We start from the raw sequence: 24,298 nt of genomic DNA, 5'->3' as shown, positions 1-24,298 counted from the left end.
TGCTCTTCAGTTAAAAATAATTTTTTATAACAAATTATGAGTTGTAGGTATGACTTTGGCATAGTAAAATTGAACTCTACAACAGAATTTGAGTACTTAATTGATATAATTTATTAGATATATCATTAAATGTTACTTTTATTACATTTTTTTCACAAATATACAATTAAAGTTTACAATTCATAGAATCGGAGGAGAAAAGAACTCAGTTCTTAGTTCTGAAATTCCCCGGTGTGCACTCAGAAACAAAAAATCGAACTGATCTATTGTTGACAACCAATGTCAAAGGATACGACGGATGAAAAAGTAGAAAGTTGGGCTACTTCTTCCGTCGAATCCGTCCGTCTCCGTCCGATCTGTCGCTTATGGGTCGCTTCCCATAAGAACGTGTGTATTTTATCGAGCTGTCAGTTGAAAACTTCGACGGAACGGACGCAACGGATTCTATGGGTTGGGCCCTCCACCTTTCCTTTAAAATATATTGAGACGCATTGCGTGTATGTTAAAAAATTCTTCTATCTTGATACCAATTTTTTTAGGTGAGTCCTGAGTCGTTAAAAATAACTGTCAAATTAAGTTTGTTGATTTTCGAAAGTTTTTCCATCGCATAACAACGCATACCGACCCACATATCTAGCAAATACACCAACCATTTATTTTACATGATAATACAGTCCAAACTACCTTACCTATTGAAAAAAACCTAGCAGCTGTCAGCAGTTGTCAACAGCAACAGCGAACAGCAGAGCAGCTGTCAAAAACCGCAACGACCATTTTCGTTTGCTCTTCTTTCTGTACCACTCGTGTGTTGTGTGTGCGCGAAAATAAATTTACAAAAAAATTTCCAATTTGTTGAGCTTTTTTTTCTTCTATTTATTTTTACTCCTGCAATAATAATATTTTGATTTTGCAAATTTCAAAATATCTAAAGAAATCAATTGACAATAAACGTGCAGGGCAGTGAGTTAAAGAAAAAATCAATTCGATTTTGAAGCGAACTTAAAAACGAAAAAAACACTTCAACAAAGTAAAAACGCATTTTACAATCCATCTGCAAAAAAAAAGTTGTTTTTTTTGTTTTGTTGAAAAATAGAAAAAAAAATTGAATAAAAAACCGATGTAAGTCCTTTTTGAAGGAAATTCTACAAAAAAAAACAAGTTCGTGTTTTTTCTTCGTTCTATTTTTTTTTTTTATTATCAAAATAAAAATGATAAATTGATATCAATTTACAAATATTTTCAGTATCTCTAAGAAATATCTTTTAAACAAAATATTTAAGAAAAAAAATGCTACTCAGCCGAAACAAGTAAAGAATTAAATTTAAAATCTCTCCTCTAGTTTTTATATTTTTCTATTACAAAAATGTTCTCGTTTATTTTTTATCCTCTCAATTTTTTTTTCTTTACATTTAATTCGCTTATTTATCTAATTAACATGATTTGACACCTTCCCCTCGTTCCCCACCTTTGCTCTCCAATTTATTTTAGTTTTCTTTTTTGTCCCTTGTGGAGACTTATTAATATGAAGTGGAGAGTTATATTTTTTTGGTTTGTTTTTGTTCTAAATTGATAAAAAAAAAAAACTGTAAATAATTTCCCTTTTTATTTAATTGAAATTCTATCGATCTGCAATGCTCTTGGTCTAGCTGAGTGTTGCAAGATTTTTGACGACACTGGGTGCTTCTTATCCAATTAGCTTTATTGCGTTACTCCTTTTGTTTGGTATTCTCGTTAGCGAAGCATTTTTTTTATTATCTCACATTAATTTTTCGGTCACGAGAAGCTCAATTGCGCTCAGTGCGTTGTCTACTTCGTGTTTCTTTCTATTCTTCGATTACAAATCACCTCCCTTGGGAAGTCTCGTTCTCATTCTACAAAACGAAGGGTAAGCTTTTTTGAGTTTTATGTAAATACCTTTTTGATAGAGCTATCTTTTTTGCTTGATGGTCGTTTTTCTATCGTCTTGATTCGCTTTCCATGTGGTTAAGAAGGGTAGAGTGTATTCTATCAATCAAAGTCATAGAAGCGTTGATAATTTATTTATCAATCTGTCTTTACCTGACGATATTTCAGCTTTTGCTGATAAGATAATAGAATAGAAGGTACCTTAATCATGAGTGTATAATAAATCCTCTACGGCTCCACTAGGGTATAAAAAAAGGCATGGTTATCGATTTGGGGTTGTTATATGAGAAGAATCACATTTTTCTTTTTGGAATTGATATAAATTTATTTTTGGCATCTTGCCAAATGGGAAACGTGATTTTTTTTGTAGTCGCTTTTCCTTCTTCTATTCGCCGGCTAACAAAATGACACTTGTTAACCGAAAAAAAAAAGAAAAACTGAAAACTATTTTAAATTGTCTACTCTACAACATGTTTGTGTTTTTTTCTTTCCTTTGGCACGAATTAAAGAGATGAACAATGTAGGTACCTGTTATCATTATTGTCGCTTTAATCGCAATGAACTTATGACATTGATGAAAATGTTGACTGATAAGTATCCATATGGACAATAGACAAAACCCATGAGACTATTCAGCAATAATCTAACGGCAACAACTAGCTGTTGTAGTTGTAGTGTCATTTCATATGGGATTGTTCAACAAAATCATCTATGTAGGTATTTTTGGCTTTTGTATGATTCTATGAATGCTCTTCATTTAATGACATCTTCAATCTGTGCTATTTTGTTTAGATTCTATTTCATGTCGTTGTTCGTTGTACTTATTCAAGTGGTGAACAACTTTGTTGAAAAAAAAAATAACAAAAATATTTAAAGAATTTGGCAAATTGATTGTAAACTGATAACAGTGTAAATATGCATGTCTACTCAAAAACATTATTCTGAATTCGTTAAAAATGTAAATATCGTCACGTAAGTTCTTATCACAACAAAAACATTACTGTTAAAAAAAAAAGCCAAGTTCTCCTATGTTGAAGTTATGCTGGCACAAAAAGTACTGAGATGTAAAAGTGTACCAAGTTCTAAAGTTTGGGTTCAAATTCGTATCAATAAAATTTTGATTGTTTACTTGACAATTTTTCTTAACTATCGATTTTTAAAGTTATTTCAAAAATTGCCAAGTAAACAATCAAAATTTTATTGATACGAATTTGAACCCAAACTTTAGAACTTGGTACACTTTTACATCTCAGTACTTTTTGTGCCAGCTTGGAGAACTTGGCTTTTTTTTTAACAGTAATGTTTTTGTTGTGATTTCACTACTTTTTGCAAGGTATGGCTGTAGAATATAAAATCTCTTTATTTGATGAAAATTCAGTGAAAATGGGTGGTTGCCACGCCCCCTGCCTGAAATTCTCAAACTTTAAATTGTTTCCTTTGTGTAAACTACCAGCTCCACCATTCTACCAAATTTCAAGATTCTACGACATACAGAAGTGCTCTATAATATTTGATGAAAATTCAGCGGGAATGGGCGGTTGCCACGCCCCCTGGCTGAAATTCTCAAATTTAAAATTTTTTCCTTTGTGTAAACTACCAGCTCCACCATTCTACCAAATTTCAAGATTCTACGACAATCAGAAGTGCTCTATAATAATTTATGAAAATTCAGCGGAAATGGGCGGTTGCCACGCCCCCTGGCTGAAATTCTCAAGTTTTAAATTTTTTCCTTTGTATAAACTACTAGCTCTACTATTCTACCAAATTTCAAGATTCTACGATAATCAGAAGTGCTCTATAATATATGATGAAAATTCAGCGGAAATGGGCGGATGCCACGCCCCCTGAATTGAAAATCTCAAATTTTCGATTTTTTCCTTTGTATACACCACAAGTCCTATCACCGTGTAAAATTTCAAGTTTCTACGATATCGGGAAGTTCTCCATAATTTTGATGATCTGTCAGTGAGTCAGTGAGTCAGTTACGGTTTTTGCGATTTTTGAAGCCCTATATCTCAGAAACTACTCATCGTAGGAGGCTGAAATTTTGTGAGGTGTTTGGTTTTGACGAGCTCAACAAATGTAATGAGTTTGAAATTTCTAGCAGCTTTGGTGTGGAAGTTAGAGGGGGGTCGAAAATGGCCTGAGTTGTTTCCTGTAAATAAGGGTGTAGTGCCAAAGTTGCTAGAGAACTTGGCTGGGCACTACCGTGCCCCTTGATTTGTCCTACAGACCATTTTTTCCGAAAATGAGTTATAGATGCCATCTTATATTTTCGACCACGCTCTTTCGATTGCTGCAATCAGAATCGTCCTATCTCTTTTAGTTTTCGAGATAAAAAAAATGATTTTGTCCTATAGACCAAATTTTTTCGATAGATTTTATGCTTATTTGTCCTATATACGTTTTTGTATGCAGTAGGACAAATACTGGCTTTATAATTATGCAAAATGTTTGCTTAAATGTCCTATATCCAATGAAGCTATATTTTCACACAAAATGACTAAAGTCCCCATAATAGCTCCTCATAGAAAGAGGCGAAATACTCAAATTTTGAAGTCATTGCATTGCCAAAACCATCTCTAATGAAAAAAAGAAGTACATCATCCATGTCGCCCCGTTCCTGCGTAAACCACGTATCTACACAGCAAATTTTGTTCTTAAAAGAAATATACATTTTTCTTTAAATTAAAAATATGTTTAAAAAATCAAGTTATGTTTAAAGGCATATAAATTTAGTTGTCTCTAAACTAAAACCCTTGTATAATATTTTTGTTTATTTTTTTAAACTCAAATAAAGAATGTATTGAGTTTGGATTTCAATAAAAATTTTTGGTTTCCTATTGTTACTGTTTTTGTGTCCTATATCCAATATAAATTCCAATGGAGAATACATTTTTAGCTTTTGTTTTTCATGTGTCTGTAACTGTATGGACAGGTGTCCTATGTCCATTTTACTACTTTTTTAAAAACTCAATTAAATCAATATTGAAAAACCAAAAATTGCAGATTGCCTTATGTATGGTTGGGGAAATATCTAATCCTTCAAAAAACATACAAATCATTGTGATTAGGGTCAAAAAAATAAGTAAACCACCACTTTGAAGTTTAAAAACGCTCTCCTGAAAAGTTAAGTTTTTGGTTTATAGGACAAATAAGAACTCACGTGACGAATAGTAAAATAAATATAAAAGAATGCCAAAATTATAGGTATGTAAAGATGAAATAATTGGATAATCTAAAATTCTAAAAGAAACAAAAACTTCGAAAACCGAATTACTGGTTATCAGATTTGCTGTCTTTCAGCTATGGTGAACATTGGTACACTTTTAAAAAGGATTGTCCTCTGTGTCGACTATCCTCTTTTCCTTTAGGTGTCCAGATTTAGGAAGAATGATAGAGCATCAGTTTTTATATTTATAATTTGAAATAGTGTCAATTGAGCCCATTCCTATATGATTTTGAATTCGATATTAAGAAGCGTATGGCTACTTATACCTCTACTCCTCGGGCTAATATCAAAAAACTTGCTTTTTTATCACTTTTGAATAGTTTTGCGGATTAAGATTACTCCTACAATATGATGGTTACAATAACGATTGTGTACTCATTTTACAGATAATTATAAGTATTATAATTCATTCTTCAAGAATTACCCAAACAAGTCAGATATATGAAAAAATTTCATTTTGCCCAACCTTGCGAGACAAACCCGCACTTTAATCAAATTAAATTTTATTTAACCAACTTACGGAATCAGTTTGTATATCGTTTTTTAGATAACTTTATTGTTAATAAGTCTTAACTCTGTCATTTTTTGTTAAAATCAGAATGCACCTATTCATAAAAACGATACCAATCTCTTTTCCAAGGTGGTGGCTGCTCCCGACCTCCTATCATCCCAACAAAATGTCTTTTATTATAAGGACAACCACCCGAACACATTCCATGAAAAAAAATTTGTCCCGCGCAAAATGCGATTTCATGCCCATAATTTGACTAATTTCCCTGAGCTAATAACACATTTCACTATCCAATTTTAGATGTTTGGGGTCAATAGAAGTGCTTCAATCAATACTCTTGGGAATAAAATTGAAAGCGAATTCTCGAAGATTATTCGAATCATACCACGATCCCAAAACGCCAAATAGAATCTTTTGGATTCCTTCTTTATATGCTACAGTAAACTTGTTAGTTAAACTAGTCGCATCTAGCTGTTTACTATCCAAAAATAGAGTAGTTTGGCTCTGATGCTGTCGAATTGGATGCTTTTGGAAGCAAGTAAGCGGCGACCAATCAGTCCCTGTCACCAGTTAAATTTGACCTTTGCTTTAACATATGTAGCTCTTATCATTTTGAACATTATTTTCATGTTATCCAAAGTGTTTCTGGTTTTGGTCATGGAAAAAATAGTCATGAAATGAAGTTATACTATGGTTTTCATACTGCTAAGTGTAAAAGAATTTATAGGGTTTTAAAGCTTTTTGCATTTTTAAGCAATTTTTGAAATCATCAATGTATGGAGTTAGAAGATTAGCGTTTTAGAGATTAAAGTTTTCATTCTTTAAGCCAACGATATAATATACCTACCTCTGTTCAATTCAAATGCTTTCTGATTTGGGCCAAAATATATTTTTTGAGAGTTTTATATTGTACTACACAAAAATCTTTCGAAGATGTAATTTTAGTTACAAGCTTATCTATGAGTTTACTTAGGTACGGGTTAGATTCTCTCAAATGCTATCGCAAAATGTGCAGAAAATTTACAATGTTGTCACACAATTTGCGATACTATTTGATTTGGATTGGACTTTTATATTTTCGATTGTTTACAGATTTTCGATTAAAACTACATTAAAACCAAATGAGGTAAATTTCAAAATTTTCTAAAAATCAAAAAGTTGTTAATTTGCTAGTTTTGTTTGGCATTCCTTTGACCATTAATTGCTTGTTTTTTGTATTTTTTATTTTTATTTTTACACATAATCAGATTTTAATTTATTATTCTAACATTGGCTATAAGCCAGTAGACCGAGAGCCGATAGCAAATTTTGGGAGCGGAGGTATAATCAAAATGTAAGTATGCAGTTTTATAGCCTTATGCCTTCTAATAACGAATTCAAAAGCATCTGGCAGCTTTAAATCGTGGGTTTATATGGTTTTCGGAGGGTAAACATCGCATCTGGATGATGCAAACAATAGAAAACTCAAGATATAAGCTGTTTAAGCGGCTATGTTTAATTTATTGTTGGTTATACCTCCACTCCCAAAATTTGCTGTGGGCTCTTAGATTAAAGTGTGAGGGACTTGTAGTAAAAGAAATTTTTAGTTTAAACGCGTTCAAATGCCATCCTTTAAAAAATTTTGAATCAAATGTTTTATTATTCTTCGTGCTTTGTATTTTTTTTTTTGGCACAAATGAATTCTAAAAATAGTATAGTTGTGTTAAAATTTAAAAAAATCTATGTCAACCACCCTTGTTAACGTTTGCCATGCGCAAGGTTGTGTGGAAAAGGTCAACCCATGAAAAGCTAGAATTACGATTCTTCATATGTTTATCAAAAACTTACTTATAGTATAACTTAGTTTTATTTCGCGGGGTTTAGAACAATTGACTTTTAGGGACGGGTACTACGGCTTTAAAATAATGTAATTTTTCAATTTCTCCGCAAAATTAGTTGACGCAAGATTAGTAGACTTAAGTTTTTCCTTTATCTTGAATTTAATTATTTTACGGTAATAAAATATCATAATTATAAAATTATAATTGTGAATCAAAACAAACTAAAATAGCAAACAATTTTTTACTGAACAAAAAATCATTAAGATTCTGATAGAGCGCCGAGCCTATCAAAATATAAAATTGATTCCTTCCTATTCCTACTGTAAATACATTTCTTTTGCTTTGTCAACATCATTTATTGCTGACTGTCAAAATCATTCTGCGCAACGTTCTCGCTTTCAAAATAAATACAAACATGAACCAAAAATAGAAATGCAAAGATTGTTTGTTTTTGTTTTTGATTCTATATTGAATATATTAAAAGATTTTTAAAAATGCAACAACACTTGACAATTAAAAATGCGAATGGAAAAAAGACATTTTGATTCAGAAAAAAACAACAAAGATATCATTATTAAAATTTGAATAAGTTAAAAATACATTATTTAAAAAAAAAAAATTGGCTATTATTATTATTTTTGTTATTCATCGATTTCCAAGGTATCCATCTTTCATTGTACTCCGTGCCAATTGATTCAAATCAATTATAGACAAATATGGCTTTGGAGGTACATTTAACGTTTCACCTTGATTAGCTAAAACTCTGGATGATTTATCCGATGGAGGATTTTTTCCCTTTCCTCTTGGATCATTGGAAAAATCTAAATTATCGAACTTTGCCGATTTGATTGTCAACAATGAAAATTGATCATTTGCTGTTGTCGAACCACCTCCTGCGTTGGTTAAACGACGATAATTTCTATAGCCAAATTGACTACTAGGCTGTCGCAAAGGTGATCCTTCTTCTGATGATGCACTATCATAGCAAATTGATAGATTTGTATAACTAATTGGAGCATGACAGCGAGTTGTCTTTGGACGAGGTTGTACATCGTAACGAGATTTTGATCTACTACGAGAATTATGTGTTCGCGGGCGATTTCGTCGTTTTGTATGAACTTCAGGGACTAGAGGCACAGGCAGAACATTTATGAAGCGATAATATTGTAGAAAACTACGTGCTAAATTCCTTCCTACGCGAAAATCTGGAATGAAAGATTGATTAAAGGTAAAAAAGAAAAAAAAAGAGCAAAACTTATCGAAACTTCTCAAAAAAGATAGCAAAACTTAACGAAACTTCTTAAAAAAGATAGCAAAACTTAACGAAACTTGTTTAAAGCTGGAAAAGAAAAAAGAGCAGAACTTAACGAAATTTCTCAAAAAAGATAGCAAAACTTAACGAAACTTCTTAAAAAAGATAGCAAATCTTAACGAAAAAAAGATACTAAAAATTGCATTTCATTTTTTCATTCACACAAAACTTGTTGGACGAATGCATCCCTTCGATTCCTGTCTGAAGAATATTCCTACTTACATCCATCCTCCGTATACAACGAAATAGTCTTTCCATCTTTCAAAATATATCCCCCCATTGAGACTTCCAACGTATAAGCATTGACTGTATCACTCAATCTCTCACAACAAAATCTCCTTGCACATCCCGCTTTCCTCTCATCGGCATTGAACATCATATTCGATGTCACGTAATCATACGCATTTGATGCAAATAATCGTGGAAACACCAGATGCCTTTCATAGCGATAGACGTCTTCATAAGTGTTTCCATAAATAAACGACCCATTCAGACTAGAGTGTGCATGTAGGTCAATCACAAAATCAACTTGATAAAACTATGAACAGCAAAGACAGAAAAAAAGGACACTGCCACTTAATTACATTCAATTTCTTAATGAGACCACTTACATCAGATCCATCCAACTCCTTAAGCATATTTTTAATGGCAAACAATGTTGGATGAGAAAATTCCGTTGCAATATTCCATGTTCGATTTAAATCCTGTCCAATTAAATTGCATCGATTATTACCCAAAAACACTCCATCTGGATTAACCATTGGAATAATTTTAAAGACAAAACTTTCTCTCAAAATCACAGCAATTGGATGATTTCCAATAAGAAATTCAATAAATCCTTGGCATACGTAAGAGGCTGGTGCTTCACCTGGATGTGATCTAGCTAAGATAACAATGACTCGGATAAAATTTTTATTTATTCTAGCACCACGTTGTCGAGGTACATGATCCACTGTTATAAGATCTAAACTTCTATTTTGCTACAAAAAAAGGAATCACTTTATTGGTTTGTATAAATGATGTCATAATTGTTTCTTCTTACCAATGTTTTAATCATTGTAGTTTTAGTGAATCGTTTCTCAACTGACCTGGCTTCTATGACATTCAAATAGGATTGCAATCGTGAATAGCTGTACGGAGGAGCAAGTGCAAATTGAAATACATCGTCTTCTTTGTCAAAAGAGAATGCAAAACTTAGCACATAATGATTCTGATGTAACACTGATCTGTAGTAGAATACATATTTCTTGGGTATTCTCTGCCATTTGGGTCGACTTGATGACTTGACCAAAGGTGTTAGACCAGAATTGAAAAGATTCCTTATTTTGCTCATGTTGACGATGTTGAAAATCACTCGTTGGTCTTGTTTCACATTGTCCACGGTGAAATTGAACCAGAATCGAAAACGAGGATTGCATGTGTCAGGTCGAAGAAACAAGTCATATTCGAATTCACCAACTAAATCTGCTCTTCCAAGATTGCCCGTTTCAAAGGCTGCATCAAAGCAAAGATGACCACGTTTGGCTTTGCCACTTTGGCCAGGTGGACGAATTATAACTCTACTTACATTGCCAAGACCTCCTTCTCCATCGCTATCTTCACTATCTGAAATGAGAAAGAAGTCGAAAGTGGATTTAAAAAACTTATGATTTGGAACTTTGTACCCTCTTCAAGTCTTTGGTACATGCTAGTATGCTGCAATGGATCACATGCCATTCCAATCATTTTGCTTAGAATATTATAAAAAAAACGTTCTTATTAACCGAACCTATCTAATCGAATATTCGAAATGAAGTGACTATGGTTTAACACTACCATCGATTGTTGCTGTTCGCATTTTAGCACTTGAAGAGTTCCTTGGAATAACAAAAACAACAACTAAATCACACGTTGAGTAAAGGAGAGCATGAAATCGTGTCAGAATTGCATGCGTGATTATCCACTTTTAGATTTTCTTTATGGCCACAAAGGAGGTGCCATTTCCAATTCCTTCTTAAAAGCCAACCACTTAAGGTGTTTGATTTCTATATAGTTCCTTCTCTCTGATAATCTACCACATAGTTAAACTATAACAAGGTGCTATTTCAGTGAGTAAGGTTTTGTGGATTGCTTCTGATGTAAATTGATTCTCTAACCTGTCGTAATTTTCTTATATTTATTTTTTTTCCTGATTTGATGGGTATATTGTTACAAGTTGTGTGTGGCAGCAGCCCTCATATATTGCCTCAATTCAATTATTACTTTGTCTTGTCTTCTACTTGAAATGTCTTTGTGTTCAAGTTTCTTTATATATTTAACACATGATCTTGTACTGGAGAAGTCAAAGTGAGTGTCTATTTTATTTCTAAATTTACATAATAGTTAGAATTTATTGTATCTAGAGACACCTAAACTTACACATTTTGACCTAGAACTTGGTTTATGAGAAAAAAATGTAATGGAATTCGACAAAAATATTGCATTTGTAATGAGAACTCACAACACTGTGAGAGGCCTCTACATGAAAATTGTTGGCAGTTGTCAGAAATTATAAAGAGACTATTGCGAACTTTTGGAAACATTTTCAGTCTGATAAAATATTTTCGCTGGATCAGTCGAAATCTAGTCTCTTTTTTGATAGACTGGTTTGTGAATTGTGATTTTAACCATAAAGTTAAAAAACACGTTTGTTTATTATATTTTAAGTAATGTTGCCAACATATCGAAATAATTTTACTTTGACGTCCTCTTATTTCTTGTTAAGAACAAAATTGAATCTTTCTGCGATTTGAGACTGGTAAATATTTTAATGAGGAATAATTTTCTTTCTTTTTTTTAAATCTTGCATATTTAATAAATTAAAAGCACACACCGCTTATTGCCAAGTGAAACTCTTACCAGTTACCAGTTACGTTTCAGCACATATTTCCTAAAAAAATCTGCTGAGAATCAAAATTTTGATTCGTTTTCTTTATTCTTTGTAGAAAAACTGTTTCTGGTTAATACTAGACATGTATTGCCAAACCAAGTATCATCTGAACCAATTTCGATGCTTTTGAAACTTTTAGTTCGTATTATTTATAAACTCAATAAGCAACCACCCTATTTTCTGAGAAACAAAAATAGTTAATTATTCTGAAAACTGGGTGAATGGTCAAAATCGAAGCAGTATCGCTGACAAAAAAATGTCTAAGATAGTGGAGGCTGGATTTCAACGCAGAACGTCTTGCACAACAGTCCATCGCACTAATAGTTCTGCTCCTTAAAAATGCTCGGCCCTAAAACTCTCAACTCAGTTTAGTATTTCCAAAGTTCAAAGAATAGTAGTAGGTCTGCTTTATAATAATATTCAAGTTGTTCCAGTCCAGACACTTTTTTAGTTTTATTTTCTTTGGAGAGAATTCTCTTACAACGCTCCAAAATTTGACAGATTTCCTAATTAAGTGCACAAAAAGTGTGGAAAAGTGTGGGACCTAATAAAACTTCAACTTCGTTTCCTGAAAAATTAATTTACAAGGTGACCCCAATGGTCAAAATTTGGTAATTTGGTCACAATCTATATTTACGGTTTTCGATTAGAAATTTAACAAACAACTTAAATTTTAAAGCAGCATTCTGAATAAAAAACTATATTGTAATATAATTTGTTCTAAACTCAACTTCAATATCCTCAGTACGTACTCTCAGGATGATTACATTAAATTGAAGACTTCATATGTGGAGAATGATTGTTTCCTTTATCGATTTTTTTTGAAAAATGATTTAAATTATTTATATAGCCTTTTCAGAATTTGCTTTGAAATAAGATTAAAAAAAGCGTGTGTTTCGTTTTCTATTTTATGTCCAAAAGATTTCGGAAGCGCTACGGAAAACTTGTTCGTATGAACAAAATCTACAGTTCGAAAAATTCTGAAAATCTAGCAATTTCTTAAAAGCGTAACTGCCGCTCTACATCCTTAGATTCCTCGTCCATCAAATACTTAAACAACTTGTTTTGTTGTTTTTGGGTAGAAACTTAGAATTCAAATTAGTTGTATTTACACTCCTAGTTCATGAACTTCAAGCGAAATAATGACAAAAATTTAAGGGTTTTGGAAAGATACACACAGGCAGCATTGAAAAAGAAATACAAAAAACTTCTCTAGACAAAATATTTCTTTTAGGCCGGTTTAATGAAAAAATATATATGTTAATTAAGTGTACTATTGAACATTTGGAACATGTACTGTTCTCAAACATGTACTGTGCAAAAAAAAAAAAATAGGATAACAAAAAAAAAAAAGAAGGTGAAGTAGTACACAAATTTAATTTAGGGAAGTTTTTACTAAGTTTTGAAATATCTCCATGCATTCGGCTGTTAAAAATAATTGACGTCTGATCCCCTTCATGTTAACAATAAAGTTTTGTCTTTAGAACCCTCTGCGAAAAAAATTAACAGATGTTTAACAAAAAAATTAATCAACTTTATTGTTAGGGCAACTAAGTTTCTATAAAACAGAACCTAGATAACAAAGTTTCTATTAAATCCATTACACTAGCTTTACTTACCTGAATCACCCATCCTTCTAACAACCTTCTATGTCTTCTCTTAATGCATGTGGCCTCCTTTAAAGGTGCCTGACAATCTACTTGAAACAATCTATGCAGTAGATTTGCCTTCAATCTCGTTCACTTCATTTGCATTCGACGCAGTTCTTTCTCCTTGTTCCTTTAAAGGAATGTTGCTTTTACAACTATTTTACCACTCTATTCTGGTGTATTCTGACGTCTCCTCTTTGTATGCCGTGCTAGGTCTTGGTTTGGCTTTGAAATTTACGACTTAAGGATACTCTTTAAAGTTGCACAAACACACGCAGCCAAAAACACCTCCACCACCAATCTTGGCTATAGTTTATTCTTAAAGGATATCGTAAATTGAAATCTTTTTTCTTCCTTTTTCTTAAGTTTGTCCTTAGTTTCTTTTTTTTTTTATTTTTATTTTACATTTTCTATGCTCACAACTTTAGTTTGTATTATTTGCATTCAAAATAGATTGATTTACACACACACTTTGAGTAGGACAACAAATTTAAAGAAAATAATATTTAAAATGAAATTCTCGATGTTGAATGTTTGATCGATAATATTACACATCCTGTATGGTTGCCATACATATAGCATAAAACTTATTTAGTTCACTAGACCAAGTAGTAGGAAAAAGAGGTAAATAATGCAAATTCCTGCAGTGGCAATCAATTAATTGCGAACTTTGTGCAGTCATTACTTTTCCGGGCATAACTATACCTAACAGGAAGTGAAAACAAAACACATATTCATAGGTGAAAAGAATAGGAGTGAAAGTTTGACGTAACCTGGGAATCCCTTGACACATGTGCGTATCAATGGAAATGTTTATTGTTGTTTATTTGCCATACAATTTTATATTCTTTCGTGTTTGTTTTCCATATGTAGAAATTTTTGATAGGATTCTATAAGAGGTTTATTTTACAAACCTGAAGCCGTCACTAAAAAGCTTTGCCAATTCGTACTTTTTAATTTTCTCTTATTTATATAAAAATAAATCCATATTGGAGCTTATTTATTTTTGTTTTCTCGGTGACATAACAATAAATGCTACATCAACTTGTCTAGAGAAAGATTCCTGTGCTTGAATCCCATTTTAATAAATTTCTAATATATTTTAGGAAGTATGATACTTTCTATGGATTCCTGACCTCTTCTCTTATAAAATCTATCATTCGTTTACTATTGGGACAGAAAACCTAAATAAGTTTCATAGACTTATTCGCCAAACTGCATAATTGGACATGGTTCATGTGAGATTTTAAATCGTAGTAATTGGATTCAGATTAAATTCAGAAAAGTTTAAAATATTTCGTGACCAACTTATACTATTATATGATTTGTTATAGCATTTTGTGCTACATAGTCCATATTTATACAAAATAAATAAAGTCTTTTTTTGCCATGCACTTTTCGAGCAAACCACTCCTCTGCCTAACTATGTGGCCATCTTGATTTACAATGCAATTGTTGCCTTGGTTACTAACTTAGTTAAGGTAACAGATGCATCTCGGCCTCAACCAACCAACCAGCTCGGTCCCTAGCAAGCTGTCTCCAGTTGCGCACATCAAGTTGGTTCAGGTTGTTCCTCACTTGAACTCGCTACCTAAAACTAGGTCTTCTCTGCAAAGTTGCCCGTCGGGGTTGCAAACAAGGATTCGTCGGGCTAGTGCGTCGATATTCATCTCGTCATCGTAAACTCTCTGACCATGTCGATGTTGCTGCAAAAGCCATTATAGCTCGTAGTTGAATATTCTTCTTCAGAATCGAATACATACTGAACTAAACATTACTAAAAGAATCTTTCCCTCAAAACAACCCAGAAGGTTGTCATTCGCTCTTGCCAATATTAGCAAAAGCACAATGCAACATGGCTCGACTATATTTATTTTGTTTTCACCTTAAACCATAAGGCCCATTTCATACATAGCCGGTGAGCGTCTATCCGGCCCGGGTAGCCGGTTTTTCTTCAAACGTTTTCAATTTAATCGTGTAAAGGCGCCCATAAGAACGTGTATCTAGCAACCGGCTATCCGGGCCGTTTACCCGGTACCCGGCTATGTGTGAAATGGGCCTAACGTTAAGGGCCGATCAGATCTTTGGCATCAGCACATCCCCCTAAATAGGCGAAAGAATTTGTGAAGTTCTTATAAGTGGGGTATATTGTGTCGAGTCTCCTTTCATTGAGCATACTTTTTTCAGACCCGACGTTTCAAATGAGTTGGTGTATGGTCTCCAGCTGCTTTTACAAGTCGATTGGTAGACAATCCAGCTTTATCGTTAGTTGCCGAATCCAGTATGGATTCCTGATCTCTTCTCTTATAGAATCTATCATTCGATCTAATATTAGGACGCAAAACCCAAAAATTGTTTCGTAGACTTTTATTCCCCAATCTGCATCATTTGGACATGGTTCTTTTGAGATTTAAACTCTTGCATATCAGTTATTTCCATCCATAATCATTCCCACATCTGCTCTTTTTGTATTCCTAACGCCCAGAGGACAACTTTCGCTTGTACGCAATTTATCAAGTGGAAAAGTCTTGCAGATATTTGAACATTACATTCATTAGTCCTTCGTTATCAGTGCCAGAACTGCACTTGTCAAATCTCCGATTAATTGTCCATTGTATTATTATAAGAGAGCTTCGCTGAGCAGTTACACTGCTTACAGAACCCTATTATAAGCTTTCACAATACTAGTATTTTTACGTTAGTTTTGCCATTACATAACCCAAACATAAGCTCGCAGCGGGGCAAGAAGGAGCATTAGCCCTCCACTAGCATTATGACTTTCAAATCTACATATTATTTTTTTATAATGGACTCTTGACAAAAACAACAGAGATCGAATACGTTTATGTGAATTTTTACTAGTTTACAGTCACGTTATGTTGTTGCTTCATGAGTTGTAGAGCACAAAAAAAGTTTGATATGACTGTCAACTATCATAAATCACATTAGCCGATTCTTTCAGTTTTCCTTCTGATTCCAGTAGCTCTTAGTCAAGCTGAGTATGTGTTTTTTTTTTGTAGCTCCTTCTTGAAAAAATCCTACGGGCTTCTATGAACCCAGAGTTTTGTTTAAGAACGCTTCCAGGTGCTTTTAAAAGCAATACATGATAGGGAGTTTTTTACTGCTTCTGTTTGAACCCTTTTATTTTCCCGAAAATGTACACTCATAAGTTTCCTAGTACTAGAAATAAAAAATTTAATTAAAAACATCAACTAAACCATTAAAGTAGTTTTAGTTTTTAAAAACTGCTTCCCTGCAACTAACAGAATTAAAAATAAATAAAATAAAAATTGTATAAAAAGCTTTAAATTATAGCACATATTTGCCTATATTTCCCTGGGTTTAGTACCTGCCCCAGGAAACATTTACTTGTTCCGCTTTAAATGCTAGATCCATAGGCTTTCTTGGCGTTTTTTAAAAAATTATTTTAAGTTAACATGATTAAGACCCATAAATTCATTCAATTTTCTATTTTATGTTGCAGATTAGGAAGTGTTCGTCCACCAAAACGCTATCGAGGCGAAATGGAGGCATCATCAGCATCTGAAATTGTCATTATACATGGCAATTCACATCCTGATTTGGCGAATATGGTCGCCGATCGAATGGGATTAAAAAGCGGTGGTTGTTCTGTATTCCATAAAACAAATCGTGAGACTATGGTTGAAATTGGTGATTCTGTTCGTGGTAAAGATATATACATCATTCAAACTGGAACTAAGTTCGTTGTTGAAATATTTTTTTTATTTATTTAAATTAATGTTTTATTGCAATAATTTAAAAGAGATGCAAATAACAACATTATGGAGCTGCTTATTATGGCTTATGCATGTAAAACATCATCGGCTCGTTCGGTTGTTGGTGTGATTCCATATTTGCCATATTCAAAACAATGTAAAATGAGGAAACGTGGTTGTATTGTTACCAAATTGTTGGCTAAGGTTAGTAAATTGAAAGATGTTACTTGTTAAATTGAAACTCTCAAAAATTCTATTTTGTATTTAGATGATGTGCAAATCAGGTCTCACACACATAATCACAATGGACCTGCATCAGAAGGAAATTCAAGGATTTTTCGATATTCCAGTCGATAATCTAAGAGCATCACCATTCTTGCTGCAGTACATTCAAGAAAGTGTATGTTAAAAATTGTTTTCAAATGAAAGAATTTATAGTATATAAGAAAAGTACAGTTACAGGTTAATAACACTCTTATTGTATTCTAGATTCCCGATTACAGAAATTCAGTTATTGTTGCCCGAGATCCTGGCTCAGCTAAAAAGGCCACTTCATATGCTGAACGTTTACGTCTGGGAATCGCTGTCATCCATGGAGAACAAAAAGAAGCCGAAAGTGATGAAGTTGATGGCCGATATTCACCTCCACCAGCAAGGTTAGTAGAGTTTCAAGATTTGTTATATGGAAACTATTTATATAGGGTAATTTATGTTAGTTCAGTATGCTAGTCATGCGGTTCATAAAAAAATAAACAACAACAAGGTGATGGTGAAATACTTTGTCATATAGAAAATAATCAACTTAATATTGTATTTCTTTTGACTAAGCAATTCATGCATCCCACATTTTGTCCCATTTAAAAAATGAAATTGCACATACAACTATATGAGAGCTAGTAAGCGATTTCTTTTTTATTTTTTGTTAAGTACATTTCAACTATCAATTTGAAAATGTATTTTGTTTGTGTTAGTGTGTGCGCGAAATTTAGAAATGAAAAAAAAAAAAAAAATGGGTTTGCCATACCTATACATATTTTGGCTAGAGTATTCTTGGAGGCGTTTTCGTTTTTTTTTAAATTATTAATTTCAATATGCTTGAACAAAAACCAATACATGCTTTGCAAGAACAATTAATATTTTCAATCTCAAATTAAATAATATACCAGTATCCATACCAATACATTATAAATCTTGGTAAAAGCGTTTTAATTGCAAACAAAAAAAGGATCTAAAGTCTTCTTGCAAACATCTTTGTATATAAACCACATAATTAATATATATTTCTTTTAAACGAAAAATAATACTTAAACCCTAAAATTCATATGATGAAGAACTCAGGCGCATTAGACCGAGATATTATGTTTCTTATTCTTTTGAACTTTTTGAAATCATTTTATAAGGTCGATGACTGTATCCTTATTGATATGTTATATCAATGCTTCAACACGTATTTTTCGGCTGTAAGGTGCTCCGATTTTATGCCTCTAATTATCCTCGATGTATATAAATGATATTCAAAACATAATTTTAAATTTATTAAAGCTACAAAATATGCTGATGGTATTCAAATTATTAAAAGCTATACGTACTCCTGGTCTCACCGAATTGTAATCATAAACATTTCGCAGACTGAAAAATTTACTCTTATTATGAATTGAAATATTTAGGTATGAAGGTACTTTTTCATAATTTCACATATTGAACCCATTCTTGGTCAAAGCACCTTTACACTTCAGTTTTTTAACTCACCATTTTAGTCATTAATTATTATTATTTCCTCCCAGAAAACCACGCTGTAATCCAAATGTTTTCATGAACTGTTTAGGTTCTGGACTATCCTATCCTTATTGTAACACCAATTTCAAATTTTTTGAAGGTATTCATGTTTGTAGCAGATATTTGGATATAATTCCCGTATATTTGCATCCTTCTAAAAGAAACTTTCCACCATACTAGAATGGACTCTTTTGATTTTAGGTTCATATAAAATAATATCTTATAAGAAAATACTTATTTACTTATGATGTAACATTATTTTACCAAATTTGAACCATTTTTGTAAATGATTTGCAGAAATTAATCAATGCATCATTTGGCATCTCAAGTTGTTTGAGATCTATTAAGACCTTATCACTCAAAATTGAAAATGAGGTCTTCCGTACCGTTTGCCTATATGATAAAGTTATTTTCAACGTTTGGTTCGTTATCAGTTATTAGAAACATGTTGGTGAAACCCTAATATAGTTTATCGTTGTTTTCATACTAACGCAAATCATAAATCGTACTAAACTTTGCCTATAAAAGACGTTAAAACGTTTCCGTGGTCCTTTTTCTCCGATTTCTTTCTCTATTTACGACTCACTGCCATGTCTAGATAGACGAAACCCTTGGCCACATGGAAATTATACTTTTCGTTCTGACCAAATCAATACAGTCTTGTTGATAAAAGTTTATTCTGCCATTTCTCTTATTCTCCTTATTCCGAATTTCTAAAATTTCCTCCAAATGTTGCAGTACAGTCGTCCAAAGAGTATATAGTTCTTGTATTTGGACATGTGTTCATTTGTTCATCCATTTAATCGATTTCATTTTTTCTGATAGACTAATTTCTAAATAGATTATGTAGATGCCGTAAGGACAGTCCAATTTAATACAATCAAAAAACTTTCAACCTTTCAAAAACGAAAGTAAGGTTTTTAATGAAGCTCAGAGAACATTGACATCGAAAAGTTAATTACTGCACTTGTTGGTCAATGGATTTGTGTTTTAATTTCTTTAATGCATTAAATGTTTTAACAAATTAATCAAATCAATTAATGTTTAAATAAAAATAAAATATTAAAGGGTGGTCATTTTAAAATACGTACATAAGTTTTAGGGATATATTTCTACCTCAATTGCTACGCAAACCGCATACAAAATAGTGATTTTAAGACAAGCGCTTGAAGTAGCTATACATATGTACATAATTTAATAAAACACATTCATACATAATGTGCTTTTTGCATTAAGAACTTTTCTGTTCATTGTAGAGACCTGAAAATTCAAAATGCTTTCATATACAAAATATTGAGGCTGCTCCTATACTGCACTGTAAGAATAATCAGCTACGTGTCGCTTTTTTACAAAAAAAAAATAATTACAAACAGTCACCAACACAAATTTATCCAAAACAATAAATTTAAGAGTAATGTGTAAAGCTGTAGCGCACATTGTAATAACGTACTTATCCTCTACTTATCCCAAAACATTCCTATTAACCTTAAAATCCTTTATACCTACTTCAAACTCTTAACCTTGTATTAAACAATTTCCTTCGATTCCCTCAATCAATTGCAAATTATTAAGCTAACTTTTGTTTTGCCTTTAATTTTGTATTTTGGTTAATTTGAAATTAAAAAAAAAAAGTTAATAAAAAACCAAACCAAAACAAGAACGAATCGAACAAAAAAACAAAATCTTATTTCTGTCACACAGTACATATAGCACTACAATAGGGAATTCAGTTGAAATGTGCTTTCCTTCGACCCCTACTCGTAGGTTTGTATGAATCCAACGACAAACATAAATTTCCTTTTAATTAAATCCAAACATGTATTGAATTGTTTTTCTTTTGCATGTGTTTTACCTTTTTGTGCAAAAATGATTAAAAATCATAAAGTAGTAGCAGGCAGCGAACAATCAGCGTATCAGTCGGAGTACCTGGACATCCACCCAAAGAGAAGCCCCCAATTAATGTTGTTGGAGATGTTAATGGCAGAATTGCAATTATGGTGGTAAGTTACATTATTTTGTCTTAATCTTTGTTCACAAAAGCTATAGGTAATAGTTCTTATTTTTAATATTGAACCTTATTATGGAGGTTCATATATTTTTTGGGCGGCCTTAGAGCAAATGAACCAAATAGCTTTCGAATCAAGATATTAACTTTAAAGTGGCATTGAATCGTTATAGCGCATATTCTAGCATATTTTGGCTTATTGAGCATATTTTCAAAATAAATGCATATATATACATATTTAACCTTCCGAAGGCAAGTGGGGTTACCCATCACCCCACCTCTTGAGAAAGGGTATATTCTTTTGGTTCTGTTTTTGTAATTTTCTATCGAAAGGTCTAGAACTGAATTATATTGAAGTCAGTTAGTTAATTTGTCTAAATGTTGTTGAAAGTTTTTATTTTTTATTTCATCAACAAAATAATAATTATGTACAATGATGATGTTATTCACGTAGAAAAAAAGCCTTGCCTTCGGAAGGTTAAGGACTTAAAACTGATTTCACTGGAGTGCAAACGCACAAAATCAGTCTGGAAAAAAAATTGCTATTGATAACTTGGCAGCATTATGTGGAGAGTTAAAATAAATACGCAACCATTGAATCTTATTTTGAATATTCTTTTCGAACAAATTACAATTTGAATCGAAACACTTTTGGATCAAACTGATGACAGACCTTAGTAGAGTCAAACGTTGCGCAGATTTTTGCATTTGATTTGGATTTTTTTCTTCTTTTTTTTGCCTTGGTCCGTTTCAGCTGTGAGACCTCGATGTATATTCCAAAGGCGATAAATGAAATTAATTCATTAATAATTTCTCAAATAAGGTCTTTTGACGTGGAGGGGTAATTTTCCATGTACAAAAGTTTTATGAGACCAAATCGCCAAAGTTTCAGTTTTAAAAACTTCAAGAAAAATTTCATGTTCATGCAAAAGAAGCTACTTCGGAAACTATGTAATTTACATATTAAGTTAATATATTTAATTTTTTTTCCTACTCGAATTTTATGTTTATTTTATTTACTGTTTGCTGTGAAAACTTTCCATTGATTTACTTTTTAATATTTTTGGATTTTTTAAGGCATATTTTGGATTTTGTATGTCATATTTATTAATTTTTAGCGCATATTTTGTGTTTTATAGGGCATAAAACCCGGACCCTGCTAATAAGAATGCTTTTATAGTTTTCATTGCATACCAATTTTCTTACTGATGACTACAGACCACTATGATATCCCTTTCCTTCTTCGTGCATAATAGAAATAAATAAATGATATTTTGTATCAGTAAAATACTAACATTCTATTTCAATTTTCGAAAACTTGATTCAAATCGTAAACCACTAGTTTTTGTATGTTATCAGAAATCCAAAAATGATGCTACCAGATGCCAAAAAAATAAAGTAAATTCCTATTTCTTTCGTTCCAAATAGAAAATCTCTTCAAAATATTTAACACAGCAGTTCAATGCTTTGATCCATTTTTAAAAATTAAGAATTTCATGAATTTTTGAAGAAAAAATTGCATTTTTAAAGAAATATGCAAAAATGTTAAAATAAACTCATTAAAAAAAAAACCATAACACTAAACTATGAGCCATAATAGGTTTTTGATGTAAAATAAATGGGGTGTGCGTTAAATTTGAGCATGAGTGTAGTTTTGTCTTGAGTAAACCAATTCTTATTTCATTTATTGCTACTTGTCCACGGAATTTCTATTTGGCGGAAACTTCACTACGAGTTCAGGAGGCTGGAATAATTTTTTTTTATTTTCTCAATCTGAGAGTTTTTTTTTTGTAAATTCTAGAACTTGCCTCTGTGAAAAAAAAAAATCAATTTCAAATAGATTTTCTTTTCTCTCTGACCAACTTAATCAATGATTTTTGCGAACTGAAGCTAGTCAGTTATTTTGTGTGGTTTGGGATTCTTGAACTCACACCGTCTGAATATCTTTTTTGGACAGTAATAAATAAATATTTTTCAGAAAACCGCGAATTTATTTAGTGAAAGTTTTGAATTAAACTGATCCTAGTCGTATTGCGGGTGGCAATGGTGCAATGGATGTAGTGCTTGACTGCTAACCTGGAGGTGTGGGTTCGAGCCCTACCTCAGGCAGCATTATTTTCCTAATCCCACAGCTTGGAAGCCACCCTTGGGATTATATGAGATAATAATCATCTTATTCTCAATTCATTGTACCAACCAAAAAATTCTTCCTATCTTTCTATTCCTTCTAACTAGTGCCGTGCAGTATGCATTTAAAAGACCTAAGGTCTTACGAGTCGTCTGTAAACTACATAATAAGAAAACAATTTACAAATTCAAATTTTGTTTTTGTTTATTTATTTATACATACATATATATTTTCATTTTTTTTTCCAAAGGATGACCTAATTGATGACGTCCAATCATTTGTGGCTGCTGCCGAAGTGTTGAAGGAAAATGGAGCTTGTAAAATTTACGTCCTCGCAACTCATGGTTTGCTTAGTTCTGACGCTCCTCGGTTGATTGATGAATCACCTATTGATGAGGTTTGTCAATATTACATTATTTAACACCGATTCCCATGTGACTTATGATTTTTTTTTTATCTTTTAGGTTGTGGTAACGAACACCATTCCCCATGAAATTCAAAAATTGCAATGCCACAAGATCAAAACAATTGACATTTCAATTTTGATTGCCGAAGCGATTCGTAGAATCCACAACAAGGAATCGATGTCATATCTCTTCCGGAATGTAACGCTAGAAGATTAATCAGATTACTCCAAATGAATGCAAATGCATTGTTTTATTTTATTAAATTTTTTTTCTTTCCTTATTATTTTAATATAATGAGTTCAACAATTTTTCAGAACTCATATTTTGTTTACTAATTTAAAGAACAAAACTTTAATATGCACCATCTTGTTATTATTATTTTTATCAAGTATTTTTTTTTTTTTTTTGTTTGCACTGCCTTTGATAATCACGAATGCATTAAAATTTAAATTATTTCATCCAAAACAGATTCTTTTCAAACAATTTTTTCTAAAACTAACAATTTTGTACTTTTTTGAAAATATGTAATGTGAAATTCGTTTGAAATCAAACTGTTAACGAATAATCAAAAAGAAAAACAAACCAAAAGTTACAAAAAATCTTGTAGAAATTAAACAAAAAACCAAATTCTTAAAATCATGCATTAAAGTTTGCTGGTAAAACTTGAATGATTATTAAAGGAAACTACTTTCTTTGGTAGAAACATGAATAAATGTATTTCTTAATGAACTCAACAACCACAGTAACATTCATTATTATATTAAATTATCAAAAGCGTTTATCAATATTTTATTAAAAAAAAATCATAATACATTGTATTAGAATAAAAGTATCAACAATATTTGTAGAAATGTATAGAGAAAAAGAAAACAAAGTGAAATATAAATTGCTATTAAAAAATGATGTTA

General features: G+C 32.0%; 2 protein-coding genes across 6 annotated transcripts; one reads left to right on the top strand and one right to left on the bottom strand.

Annotated features, from left to right (window-relative positions):
- Positions 1-1,087: 1,087 nt before the first annotated feature.
- Positions 1,088-24,251, top strand: LOC129915610 (phosphoribosyl pyrophosphate synthase-associated protein 2). Of its 5 annotated transcripts, none has more exons than XM_055995231.1 (9): positions 1,088-1,119; positions 16,822-17,058; positions 17,122-17,278; positions 17,343-17,474; positions 17,564-17,730; positions 20,552-20,614; positions 20,739-20,850; positions 23,234-23,380; positions 23,448-24,250. In XM_055995231.1, the coding sequence occupies exons 2-9, from the start codon at positions 16,862-16,864 to the stop codon at positions 23,604-23,606; spliced, it is 1,134 nt and encodes a 377-aa protein (XP_055851206.1). In that variant the 5' UTR covers positions 1,088-1,119; positions 16,822-16,861; the 3' UTR covers positions 23,607-24,250. The 5 variants fall into 5 exon arrangements, with proteins under 5 accessions (XP_055851206.1, XP_055851204.1, XP_055851208.1 ...); XM_055995229.1 differs by lacking the exon at positions 1,088-1,119 and adding an exon at positions 1,291-1,307 and having other exon boundaries at positions 23,448-24,251; XM_055995233.1 differs by lacking the exon at positions 1,088-1,119 and adding an exon at positions 1,756-1,885 and having other exon boundaries at positions 23,448-24,251.
- Positions 8,081-13,320, bottom strand: LOC129913534 (cytosolic carboxypeptidase 6). Its single transcript, XM_055992266.1, has 5 exons — positions 13,308-13,320; positions 9,823-10,451; positions 9,392-9,760; positions 9,003-9,318; positions 8,081-8,673 (listed from the first exon to the last, which is right to left on the bottom strand). Exons 1-5 carry the CDS (start codon positions 13,318-13,320, stop codon positions 8,114-8,116), a joined length of 1,887 nt encoding a protein of 628 aa, XP_055848241.1. The 3' UTR covers positions 8,081-8,113.
- Positions 24,252-24,298: the final 47 nt, after the last annotated feature.

This window comes from Episyrphus balteatus, chromosome 3, assembly GCF_945859705.1.
Source record: "Episyrphus balteatus chromosome 3, idEpiBalt1.1, whole genome shotgun sequence".
Taxonomy (NCBI): Eukaryota; Metazoa; Arthropoda; class Insecta; order Diptera; family Syrphidae; genus Episyrphus; species Episyrphus balteatus.
Note: the sequence above shows the minus strand (reverse complement) of the source record. Positions and strands in the feature narration are given on the sequence as shown.